This window comes from Chanodichthys erythropterus, chromosome 16 (genome assembly GCF_024489055.1).
Source record: "Chanodichthys erythropterus isolate Z2021 chromosome 16, ASM2448905v1, whole genome shotgun sequence".
In the NCBI taxonomy this organism is placed as follows: Eukaryota; Metazoa; Chordata; class Actinopteri; order Cypriniformes; family Xenocyprididae; genus Chanodichthys; species Chanodichthys erythropterus.
Window position 1 is genome coordinate 27214702 of NC_090236.1, and position 13772 is coordinate 27228473.

The following is a 13772-nucleotide window of genomic DNA, read 5'->3' on the forward strand; positions in this document are numbered from 1 at the left end:
AACCTCTATGACATGCTGCTGGAATGAGTTTATTCATTATTCTGATGTCTCTCTCTTTTTAAATAGGTTAAAGATGTCACAAATAATGCAGAGAATTAACACCAGGCCTGTTTCATTATACACTGTAAAAAAGAATTGTTGGTTTAACTTAAAAAAGTAAGTATCCTGGTTGCCTTAAAATTTTGAGTTCATTGAAATTACAAATTTGAGTTAATACAATGAAGGCGACTGATTTAATCAACAGAAACTCAAAATATTATGTTCTCTGAACCACATTAATTATTGAGGTTGATTTGACAAAAGAAAAAATGTTGTGTTAAAAAGTTTTTTTACAGTGTAGATAAAGAGAAGCCATGCCAGTATTGGTGCTTAATCATATCAACTGCCAGACAGTTTGACAACAGTAACATTGTGTTAATGTGGAGATAGGGCTGATATGACTTTAAATTGTTGATTGTTTTCTTTCATGAAGTCTTTAATTTTTCATCATATAATCTATCAATTAATTATATTAGAGAGGTTTATCAGAAGTTTCACATGACATTACTCCGACACCAGAGCAAGGATCACTGAGCAAGCAAAGTGAGACCAGTCAAAAGGAAACTCTACACACTGACAAGAAGGAGGAATGAAAAAGTATTTACAAGTAAACCACAGTTGAATATATATTAAGCCTTTCAGAGCACAATGTCTGTGCTTGTGGAACTGTGGATCACACAAAACCCCAATAGCAAACTACTATTAGGTTTCAGCTTGTGTCACAGGATATTGTAACTGTATATACTTGATCTTAGCCAAAATAGTTTTTGAGCTATTAGCCAGAACAGTGTGGTTGAACAAAATGTTACAAATGCATGGGCAAGTATTTCAGCCTACACAAGTAAACAGTTATTTTTTAATAGAGCACACCAGCAAAATGTTATGAATGTTGATTCAAAGTTATTTATGAAAAATTCAGTTTAGTTATCAATTATTTAGTTATCAATTATAAGAACTATACATGATGTTTTCCCTCATTTGTCTGTTGGGAAATCTGCCAGTGTGTCTGCAGAGTACAGCTGGACACGTCTTGAGTGAATCACTCCTGATCTAAAGATCAAAGCTTCATTTAATGATACAATTAAATGAAACAGAGCATAAATAAACGGATGTGAGGGACAAATATTAAAGGTAATTTGTTGCAGTCCTTTAGATGAAAAGTAATGGATAGTTTATGTATTCCAAAAGTCCTTTTGTTTGCGTTACCAGAGTAACATGTATCTCATTAACAAAGCCTGTACACAATAGAGCACAGTATTCTGAAGTACTAAAGGTCTCTGACTCCACCCTGCCCGCTATATTCTAGCTCAACTGATAAGACTCTCTGCCTAAATGAATTTCCTTTGACTGTATACTCTCATTAGTATCTTTCCTTTCAACTATCTAGCATCAGATATCAAGAGCTTTTTTTCTTTGAAAAGGTCAGTTTATTTTTCTTCCTTTGTTAGCTCTCTTCCTGTCGTACAAGTGGGTTTAGTCCAGCCTTGAAACTCTGGAAACAGCTCAAAAAAAAGTCTGTATTTGGGATGGTTGGCGAACCATTGTCCAACATTTTAGCTGCTGTGTAACTTGTTCCGAAAACCCATGTGAAAAAAAGTGATTTAGTTTTCTATATTAAATTTTAGATTCTTACAAATCCATCTGGTGAGAATAGTGGTAAAGAAATTACAGTTTAAAATGAATTATTAAGAAGAGAATCTAAACAAATGTTTTCCTGTGTACAAAAGATGATCATTTGCATTAGAGATACCTGTGATATGGTGTGTTTTAATGAATGGACATGCTTCTCGATGAAGAACAATGATAAAGCCAAGTACTACTGCAGTAAAGGGATTCGTGCTGATTTTGATCTAATTCACGTTTTTAATCACCACATTATTTGTTCACATATATTCTGGTATATAATCTCTTACTTTATGAGTCTTGGCTACTACCAGCCAAGAAGATAAGCCACTGTGATCGACGTAATAAAAGGTATTTCAGGACCTGAGAGAGAGAGCATGAAGCAGAATGGAGACATGAATGGAGCCTCGGTGAGTGGCATCAGATAACAGGGTCAGAAAAATAAATGGAGCCCTGGGAGCTGTTCGAGTCTTTTGAATGATCTGCAGATGAAGGCACTGGCACGGCAAATAATGAGGGCATCATTTGGGCACGCTGTAAAAGTGGCACAGATTCATATAACACAGATATCTGCAGTAGTCTAAATTTGTTTAAATTCAGAACATTTTAAGAAAGATTCAAGATTCAAAAGCAAAAATTAAATGGGTAAGACATAATTGAGTTATGAGTGAAATTGGATCCATTTTAATTTTGCACATGCAAAGAAAGATTCAAGATTCATACGCAAAAATTAAGTAAATGATAATTGAGTTATGAGTGAAATTGGATTTCATTTTAGACTGTTCTGTCCTGTGGCAGATGGGTGCTCAAACTAAGAGGAAAAACAAAGAGTGAAAATTGATATCAATTCCATCAATATTCAACCACAAAACCTTTTTTTCTACAGTGCTGGATTACTGCGTTGTTGTGCCTTTGTAGTATGGCTGTAAGGATTAATTGAAATTATAGTTTAAGAGTTTAAAGACTTAAATTCATTTGTTGCATTTTAAATGCCAACATGATTGTCCAACCTTTGCATAGTTATTTTTTTTCCATTTGAATTACCATATTTAACTACATTTACAAATTTGCACTGCATGAAGACCCTTCACAAGAAGAGAAATTTCAAGTTTATATGCACTATGCTGTCAAATTTAACAAACGTCTGTGTGCGTGTGTGAGAGAGAGAGAGAAAGAGAGAGAGATTTGAAAGGCACAGGGTTTTTATGTCCTCGTGAGTGTATGCATGAGATGCAGTGTGCTTGATGTCATCATGTTGATATGCTGCTTACGAATACATGTTTTAGCAAATCAAATTAGCCGACTCAAAAGCTTAACCTCACGATTATTCATTTAAGAGCAGCAAAAGAACAACAACAACATACATACATACATATAACAGGCGTGGTCGCGTTATAACGCAGCGTATTTTCTATATGAGTTGCATATTGAAAGCTGTGCTGGTGCCCATACATAAACAACCTACCTTGTATTTGCCTGCTCGATTTTTCCTTTCCTCCTTGTCGTGGGGCTCTGGCCACAGTTGACTGCTGGAGCCGTACGGGGGGCTGCTGTTTTCACTACTAGACACCGACGAGTTTCTCTCTAGCGCGCGCTCGCATTGATACGGCTGACAGAGTGCGATTTCCCCCTCCTGGTACCTGCCGTCTTGGTCACTCTGCTGCCGCTGGAGGCTGTGTTCCTGCGCGCGAGCTTGCTGATGCTGATGCTGCAACAGCAGCGCCTGCTGGTCTCTGCACACTTGCCCCGATCTGCTGATGCAGTAGTTGATGGGTAAGCTGCTGCCCAACAGTAACTGAGCCTGAGGCTCAATTAATTGCCTCTCCTTCTCGGCTTCCTCGCGTGCATTTATCTGTCCTTGGCCAGAGTTTGGCAAGAGTAGCTCAAAGGAGGGGTCCTTTTGTTGATTATAACAAGGTTGCTGCAGCAACTGGTTTTGGTCTCGACGCCCCCCCTCCCCGACGCCACGCTGTACAATTTCTTGTTTGTAATTAGCACTCTTTTGGCGCGTATCCCGCGTATAAGAAATGTGCGAAGGCAGAGGCGGCGGCAGCAGATCAGATGGGGAGGGCTGCGGGGAAACGGAAGATGTGTGCTGAGGAGAATGGCTGCTCTGCGAGAGCCCCTCAAAATGACACTGATAGCCAGATGAGGCCCCTGGAAACGGATGCGGCTGGTTGTCGTAAGACTGACGGTCAATGTGCGCTCCCGGTGCGAGGCTGCAGCGGCCGGTCAAAGGCAGGCACTCGCCGTTCCTGGTGCCGCGGTCCGGACAAGACTGTACATGTCGGCTGTGATGTGAGGAGGTGGATCGCTCCTTTATCGATGGCGGTGGGGGCGGCAGACTAAAGAGCGGGGCGACTGGACGAGATCCTTCCTTCTCACTGTCACGAGCGTCCGCGTCGTTGGTGTGCTGCTGGTGGACAGCTCCCGCGTGCCGATGCCGCATCCCCTCAATATCCGCGTCTTGTTGTGGTTGCTCCTTTGCCTTGTAAAGCACCGACACCCATTCATTGCGATGTGCCCCAAAAGAACCGATCTGCCTTGTCTCATTGGTGGGCTTGAGCAAGACCTGCCTCGTGATGTCATCGCTGGGATGAACACCGCCCTCGTGTGAAAACCGCTTTATGTTTACAGTTGATAAGATTTAACCTGAGATGTGAATTAGGTATTAGCAAGGTCATGCACGCGGCGAAAGCTGAATGTCTCGGCGGGATTTGCCACTGCATGATAGTATTAAAAATTAAAAAGAACATCACTTCACGTGACAGGTGTACCGCTGTTATAAAAGTGGTTAATCTTATGGCGTAAAGCCTATGTCCAAACCTGCGCGTATATATACAATGTAAGACAATAGTTTAGCAAAATCTGACGAGCATATTTAGTCAGGACGATGAGTCGAGTCTGATATGGCTTTTATAAGGCTTCGAATTATCATGACGTTTTAACAGATAACTATTTATAAATAGATAAATATGAATCATGAGACATAATCTGCAAATCAGTTTAGAGAACAAACCCAAAAGGACAATTTGCTCACTGATCAGAAAGAGTATTAGCCTACAAAAATATCCCTTGAAAAGTATAGCTAAAAAATATAAAAATGAGTATATTAACTATAGAAATGTCAATTAATTATTCATTATTTAAGACTGTATTCATTCACTATCCCCAAATTCCCTGATATGGTTTATATAACAGTATATGTTCTATAAACAAAGAGTAACCTGTGTTTTAGACAAAAATAGTACACTAGAAGAACAAATTCTACCATAAAAGACAACACTTGTGCTTTGACTTCCTTCTCTAGAATCTCTGTTCACTACTCTACACTAGCCTACTCACAAATAGTCTAGTCTAGGTCGTCTAGAATGTCTGATTTAAATCAGTGAAATGACCCAGTGCTGTTATTCCAAATCAACCAAATTTGGGACCACACTGACTACTGTATAATGTGGAATAAATAATACTTGAAAAACACAAGGACAACTAATAAAGAATGGGTCTTCCGTTTGCTCCGATATTGATGCTCCTTGACTGACCCACACTTATCAGAAACAATGGTTTATTCTGGAAAAAAAATTATATATTGTTGTCAAGCTGATAGTTGTTCAGTATAGCATATCAAAAAAGGCATATCAAAAAAATGGACACTGGAGAAATTACGAAGAGGTTTTTGTCAGATTCACTCTTATCATATCCCACAGCGACATTTTTTTTTTTACATACGTGTTGTTAAATATTTCAATAACTGCAGACAAACAGTTGTCAAAGAGAAAAAAATATTGTAATTTTGTATCTTTGAATAAATTCTCCACCTACACACACCCCAGCTGGTGCAATAGGAGGTCTCAGATTAATTTTCAATCCTCAATCACTGAATTCCACTTCATCCAATTTCTGTGTAATAGACGTCTGCATTTTGTATGTTAGAGATAAAAGACTTCAAGCATTTGTGAATGCCTAGGTATAAATAACTTTCCTCATTAATATCAATGATAGTTTACTGAGGACACCCATTATGCTGGATGATAATGAGAATGGAGATGAGTGTTGGAAAGAATGAGCATAAAGATGCTCTCTTTGGTCCAGGAATAGATCACAACCATGAGAGCTGCTGATCAGGTTTTACTTACATTGTGAGCACCAAATGTCTCAACAAAGAAACATGAAATCACCTACAATCACAGGAAAACTGTCATCCTGTGGAAAACAGCTTAAATACAACAATATATTAAATAGCTTAATACACTCTAAAAAATGCTGGGTTAAAAACAACCCAAGTTGGGTTGAAAATGGACAAACCCAGTGATTGGGTTGTTTTAACCCAGCAGTTGGGTTAAATGTTTGCCCAACTTGCTGGGTAGTTTTATTTAACCCAACTATTGTTTGAAAATGACTATATGGCTGACTTAAAATGAATCTAAAATGAAATTAAAATGTTCATTTATTAAACATATTAATAAATGTTAATTTTCAATATATTCTGGGTTCATTTTAAGTAAGCAATACTGTAATTTTTAAACAATAGTTGAGTTAAGTAAAACTACCCAGCAGGCTGGGCAAACATTTAACCCAACTGCTGGGTTAAAACAACCCAATCGCTGGGTTTGTCCATTTTCAACCCAACTTGGGTTGTTTTTAACCCAGCATTTTTTAGTGTACATATTAAATTAAAATCTATAAATATGAAAAGATCTGTTTGAGGTTTAAGTTTGTGGAACAGATTCAAAAGAAAACAGATGTAATGGAAAACCCAATAAAGTGTTTTAACATGGCTGATATAGCAGACAGGCATCTCTCATTACCAAAGAAACCCTGGGAAATCAGACCAAATTACTATGTGAATGAATAAACTGATGACTGAATGAATAATGACAGAGCATTTTCAGAAACTCATAAAACTATAACTATAAAATGAGAAATTGATCTTGAAACATCATCATGTTTTTAATCTTTGAATCTTCTGAGTAAAAACAAAACTTTCCAAATCCCATTATTTACAGCCTTTTAGTCATGTTGGCAGATGGCAAAACATATGCACGGTAAATGTCAAGGCATTTTGCAAATCATATCCATAATTTCTGCATAATATTCTCATGCACCATTATTGTATTAAGAGTAAATGTACAGTGTTACACACACTGCTATCAAACATGTCAGTAAAATACAGCTGTGTATAGTTTTGTATTGTATTTTAGTAAAATATCAATAGAGAAGAATTTATCAGTGAGGGTCAATTTACTATAGTGCATCTTAAAATGAAGTACGATAGCCTGCTTGCATGAAAAAGTAACCTGAATCTCACACACACACGTAATGATTCAAATGCCTTTAATTTGAAAATGAAAAAAGACTTTGCAATGGACCGTATACGCACAATTCGAAAGCAGCATACAGTCCCTCACGTCTGATTGACAAGAGACATTATCTCCGAAACACGCATCACATTGCAATACATTCTATGGAATGTTATGACAATGATACAACAAATCAGCTCTTTCACATGCAAGGTTATTTTGAGGGGAAAATGAAGGACCAGAACTGAGCTGACAAGAGTCGTGATCCACAAAGATTATAATAAATGCCTAGTGGGAGAGGACGAGTACCAGACTTAATGCACCAGACATGCTTGCTTTTTAAAACAGAAATTACACTGAATTTGCTCAAGCACATATTCAAATGGTACATTTCATATAATAAAAAAAAGACAGAAAGAAATCTAATGAGTTGAAAGATTTGTTTGTTAAAAATAGACGGCCTTGATGTAGTATTTGCATAGCTTGAATCATTTAGGACCCTTTCAGCCTAGATCTATCACTCACACTGGTTATGAAATGTTTATTATTATTATTCTTTTACTATTTTTTCTCTTTTTGCTTATTTATTAATGTTGCAGTTGTCACGAACAATGAGAGAATATTGTCATAAAGATCAGCTTGCTGCTCTACGTAAAATAGATTTAGTTATTAATGACACTAGTCAAAAAAACAAAACAAAATCAAAATAAGACCTGACTTGGAAAGAGAGAAAAAACACAAACAATACCAACAGAAAAATTAAACAGCATTATAAGAAAAAAAAAAACCTTGCCAAATAAGCAAACATGTAAAGGCACCTGGGTTTATGGAGGGGTGGAGGGTGTCACATTTTTTTCATCTTCTCTGACAAAGGTTGTCTGTATAAATGAAAGGGCAACATGAAGATAGGTCAGAATAAATCATCACAAAGATATGCTTCAAAGGCCTTGAGAAACCTTCTTTCATCACCTCTGGTCTGCCATTTTAAGGCTAACACTAACAGAGGGAACCACATGAAATACCAAATGTGAGGCAGTAAGCTGTGGCATTAAAACTTAAATGTCCAGTAAGTTACTGAATCTCCACTTTCTTACCTTACACTTTACACATCTTCATACGGATCCCTTTGAACGCTCCTGACTATGACATCAGCCCAATAAATAAAATCATATAAAAATATATATAAAACCAGGTTCAAAATAAGAAACACACGTAGTTTCCCCGAATAAAAAAGGAAGTCCACACCGACACAATTCCTCGTTGTGAACGTTGTCCTCGGTCTAGTGACGGGCATGCCCTCCAGCGCGTGAATATGCATGCGACCGATGGCGCGAACACTCTCCGTGTTTCCCCTTCACTTTCATCTTCAGATGTTAAACGTTTACCTCTTGAAAAGCATCTCAAAACGGAATATAATAAAGAACACTTCCACCGCAGTTAGTTAGGCTATACACGTCGTGACTAATTGAGGGGGGAAAGCAAAAAAAATCCACGCGAACGTGTGTTTCACGTGCAGCACAGAATATTGGTTCCAAGACCAAGACTGGGACCGTCACGCCGTAGTATTGATCGAGGATCGTGAAAGGAGGGTTATATGACCTTGTGACGTGCTGTAAATTGATGGGGGATCCCTGTTCTATTTTTAGAGCTTGGTTGTTGAGAGACTAGCGGGGGTGGATGAATAGGGTGGGGGCTCGGGGGTTCCCGTGCACGCACAAACCGCAGCAAATTGATCTTAAAATAATGTTCCTGCAGCATTCGAAATAAAGGGATTCTTACATAGCATCACTGGAGACACCATTTTGCCGTTCTCTTATATGGTCTATTGTTGCTTTCACATATAAATGAATGGTGCTAATTAAATAACAAATGCATTTTAACATGTTTCAGCTAATAGTAGCATGTTTAATGAAAGCAAATATATTTTATCAAAGATATTAGAATTTAATCCTGGGATATGTTAATTTTATTTAATTTATCCCATTTTTTGAGTATCATTAGGAGTCATTGTAACATGAATCTGTGCTGATACAACCTTAAAGCTTTATACACATTGCTGCTGTTGGACTCTGTTGTACATATACTGCTGAGCCGAATATGGGCAGTGCAGGAGTGTGCATTTGTGTTTGGAAACAAGCTCTACATCTCAGAAGGACGGACATCTTGCATTTGTTTGCAGCCTGACAGATTAATAAGATACTTTTTAATCTGGAGGCAGCATGGGACATCTGTGGAGTAATCAGAGTAATGCTGTCAATGATTTCTGCTTATTTCAATTATCTCTTGATTGTCACTCTTAATGAATTTGTAGGTTTAGTCATGCAAAAAAAAAAAAAAAAAAAAAAAGAAGAAGAAGAAGAAGAAGAAGAAGAAGAAGAAGAAGAAGAAGAAGAAGAGGAATGCATTTCAGACCAATATTACACATCACAATTGTAGCCTATACGGTGCAAGGTGCATCAGTGTCAAGAATAAAGAACAACACTTTTTTTAAATTATCTTTAAGAGGATTAGGAACGTTTGTGCACCATGTTTGCCTATAGGGGCCAATATTTGACATGAAAAGCCTTCCTTTGTTTGTGTTAATCAGCTTCAAAGTGACTTTTTTACCAAAGAGGGGGCAAATATAAGGGGAATCAGCAGGGTGCCACTGTCTGATGAGGCTGGGAATAAAACTGAAGTGGCCAGGTACTTTTTTTAGTGTCATGGTTGGTGTTCTTTTCTTGTGTGGAATTTACCCTCATTCACCTCACATAAATCCTCATCATCAATAATGTACTCTCATTTTTGGAGTGAAATCTGCTTTCACACAAGATTAAGTGAATGTACTCTGCATGGATTTATGATGTCCTATAAGCCCTATTCATGACTTTCACAGCTCACCTGAAGGAGAATTAGAGTCTTAAAATTCACCTCACTGGAGTGGAAGGCTTTCAAGATGTCATCTGATGTCATCAATGTCTTTTCATTATCTATGGACAGACATCCTGTTTTACTATTGTAGACCTTCCATGCAGTAATAATTTAAAATTCACCCCAAAAAAATGAAATTTCCATTTACTCACCTTCATGAATGAATGAATGAATGAACAAATTAAGCATTTATATAGCGCCTTATTATGTACCATTATTACAGTCATATCAGGGGTCTCTCACAGGTGAAAAAGGTACACTTCCATAATGTACTTAAAGTGCTCTATTTTTGCGTACTAATTTTGTAGTTAATATACAAAGAATTCTTCTTTTGTACTTCTTAAGATAATCGTATGAACATCTAAGCGTACTCAACTGTGCTATTTTGAGACACCATGAATATGAACTAATATGTGCTTTTAACATACTATCTTTGTATTAAAAAATGTATTTGTTACCACTTGTAGGACACTTGAAGCCATCTTTCATACGCTGCATTCACACAGGGCACTGGCGTTAACGCTTCTCATTTACTTTGAATGGGTGACGTCATGCGTTGCCGAACAGAATTGTGGGTTCCGTGGCGTTGCTTCACTTGCATTGCAAGCAGCAGAAGTTGAAGATTTCTCAACTTTTCAAGCACCAACGCAAGCGTCATCCAATCAGATCGCCCTATGCAAATACCCTAGAGCAGTTGCTAGCAAATTGCGTTAATGCAACACTGGAAAGTAATGTGATTGGCTGTTATCGCTATAACGGTCGCGTCAACACAAGCTTCAGACACGCCCTTCGTCAAGCGTTGACGCTGACGCCCCGTCATACACTCTGTGGCACACCCTTTTATAAAGTTATATTTGAGGGGCTCTGTAGTGCACCCCTTTTCACCTACAGTAACTAAGCTTCATACATTTATAGATCTCATTGGGCCAAACAGCTTTTGCACTCATATCATATGCCAGCCCAACAGGAAGTCAGCTATTATGGGTTGTTTGAAAAACAAATTTGATATACTCCTAGGGGAACCGATCGCCACCAAACTCCAGCGGATTTTTGACATCTCAAACGGTTTGGCCATGCCGAGGCAATGAATTCATGGTGAAAAAAGGGAAACATTAAGTATGTTACAGCTTCCGCACACATTGACTGATTTTGATGAAACATCAGCTGTGTGTTCATTGTAGCAGGCCAATCACATAGATGTGATTCAAAGCCATAGCGACACAAACTGGCAGCAGGAAGTGTGTCAATTTCAAAATGCTTTGAAATAGCCCTGTTATTTTTACCCAATAATGTCAAGGCACTGCAGATGTACACCTGTGAAAGTATTCTTGATATCCTGAATACTGCTGTCATGGCAACACATCAAACTTTAATATTCTTTTTGGGTGTTTTTGAGGCTCTTAACATGCTTCAAATTCCATAAAACTCAACACACATCAGAGTTGTCAGCCAGTAGACTTGGGCAAAACCTTAATAATGAGCATGTAGAAGAGGCTCAGTAGCGCCACCTTTTGACTAAAGTGGGGGGTTATAGTTTTACCTAGAGCCACCAAACTCAGTACATACTATATATTGTTCTCATCGAGCTGGTCAACTTTCTAATTTACAGTCACTAGCTCTGACCAACAGGAAGTAAGCTATTTTTGTTTGAATGTGGATTTTTTGAATCAAGCTGTGAGTTTTTCACTACTGCTGCATACAAAGAGTTTAATTCGATTAACACCAAACTTTCTCAACATGATGCCAATATATTGAAGATGCCACATTGTGAATGGGTATTGGATATCTTGAACAGTCTTGCCATGGCAAGGAATTAAATCTAATGACAAAAGGGGAAACTGAAGAGTCTCATATCTTCTAAATAAAAAATTGCACACCATTTATTTCTATATAAAATAATATAAATAAAAGTAAAAAAAAAAAATGTTATAATTAATGCATTATGTGCAAGTTAAAAATATGCAAATTTCATTCATTCATCCATTCATCCTATTTATTTATAAAGCACATTTAAAAAATAACCATAGGTCTGTACATAAAGTAAAATAAAACAAAACAAATAAACAAAATATAAAAAATTACAAAAACAATACAATAAAACTATTAGAATGAACTTTTAACCCACCATAATTTGTTTGAATAAATAAGATTTTGATGGTTTAGAGTTTAACCCATTCATTGCTATATGCTTTTGCCTGCATTAATGGATAAGAAATCTCTTAAGCCATCTCTCTTTTTTTCAGTTTCAATAACAAAATAAAGGCATACAACCAGCTGACAACATAGATTTATATAATTAGTTTAATAATAAGGTTAATAGAAATATTATATATATATATATATATATATATATATATATATATATATATATATATATATATATATATATATATATATATATATATATATATAAACCTTAAGATAAATACTTATGGACTCATTTGTGACCCTGGACCACAAAACCAGTCATAAGTTGCATGGGTATATTTGTAGCAATAGCCAACAATACCAATTGTATGGGTCAAATTATCAATTTTCTTTTATGCCAAAAATCATAAATCATAATCAAATTAGGATATTAAGTAAAGATCAAGTTCCATGAAGATATTTTGTAAATTTCCTACCATAAATATATCAATTTATTTTGTGAGTGGATATGCATTGCTAAGGACTTCATTTAGACAACTTTAAAGGCAATTTTCTCAATATTTAGATGTGTTTGCACCCTCAGATTCCAGATTTTCAAATAGTTGTATCTCGGCCAAATATTGTCCTATTCTATCAAACCATTGAATTTAAATTCACATCAATTGAAAGCTTATTTATTCAACTTTCAGGTGATGTATAAATCTCAATTTAAAAAAAAATTTACCTTTATGACTGGTTTTTTGGACCAGGGTCATGACATGAAATCCATCTAAATTTAACTGATCTCACGGATGTGGCTGTTTTGGTTCATGGTCATAGCTGCTTGCAGCTTCTTCTTTTTTTATATTACAGAAAAAATATTTACCCCTGGCAGCAGTCGGAAGAATCATCAGGTTTTATCTGATGAAATAAAATTCAGCACTGTACCGCAGTAGCTTACTGCACTAATCTATAACATATGCATGCAAGACAGCATCCAATTAATATTAATGGTTTGTGTTCTCTTGATTGCTGAGAGGGACCACACGTTGTGATCAAGTCTCAGTGGTGAAGCAGAGCCTATTAAGATATCTCCTGCAAGGACATCCCTCACAGTGTGTGCACTATATAATTGCAAGTAGTGCTTGTCAGGGTGTCAGGCAGTGAGCCACTTTGTGTATACAATCAAAAAATCTTTGTTGAATTCAATGAGCTGCATTTTCTGCATTAAATAGCAGCAATTTAAACAGGGCTCAGCACAGTTAAGCATTCTGCTTGTTCCCTGAGTAGCTACTGACGGAATACATGCGTGAAACAGGGATCTCTGGTGCTCTGGTGTTTAACACGGTCGGTTCTGATGCACATACGTTGCAGCGGCCTGTAATGGTGTTGCAGCTCAGCACCACTGCAGTACACCTCCACTGCATCCTTAATTATGCATGGCAGCTGTAGTGAGAACACCCACTCACTCACAAGGGAAGTGCAGGGGCAGGAAAGCAGATAAGAGGAGTGTAGAGTGGGAGTGGGTGAAGTCTGTTTGTGCTGCTGATGGGATGTAGGATTTGGAAAAACAGAGACCAAATATGCTGATAAACTGAAATCAAGTTTTCACAATATGTCCTCTTTCTTTAAAGGGTTAGTTCACCCACAAATGAAAATTCTGTCATTAATTACTCACCCTCATGCCGTTCTACACCAGTAAGACCTTCGTTAATCTTCAGAACACAAATTAAGATATTTTTGATAGAATCCAATGGCTCAGTGAGGCCTGCA

The 13772-nt window shown here is 37.1% G+C and overlaps 1 protein-coding gene across 1 annotated transcript in view; it reads right to left on the reverse strand.

The window, feature by feature from the left end:
- Positions 1-4111, reverse strand: part of kcnn1a (potassium intermediate/small conductance calcium-activated channel, subfamily N, member 1a) — a 29059-nt gene extending 24948 nt beyond the window's left edge. The window contains exon 1 of the mRNA XM_067363117.1: positions 3128-4111. Coding sequence (XP_067219218.1) covers positions 3128-4111 — 984 coding nt within the window. The remainder of the gene's footprint in view (positions 1-3127) is intronic.
- Positions 4112-13772: the final 9661 nt, after the last annotated feature.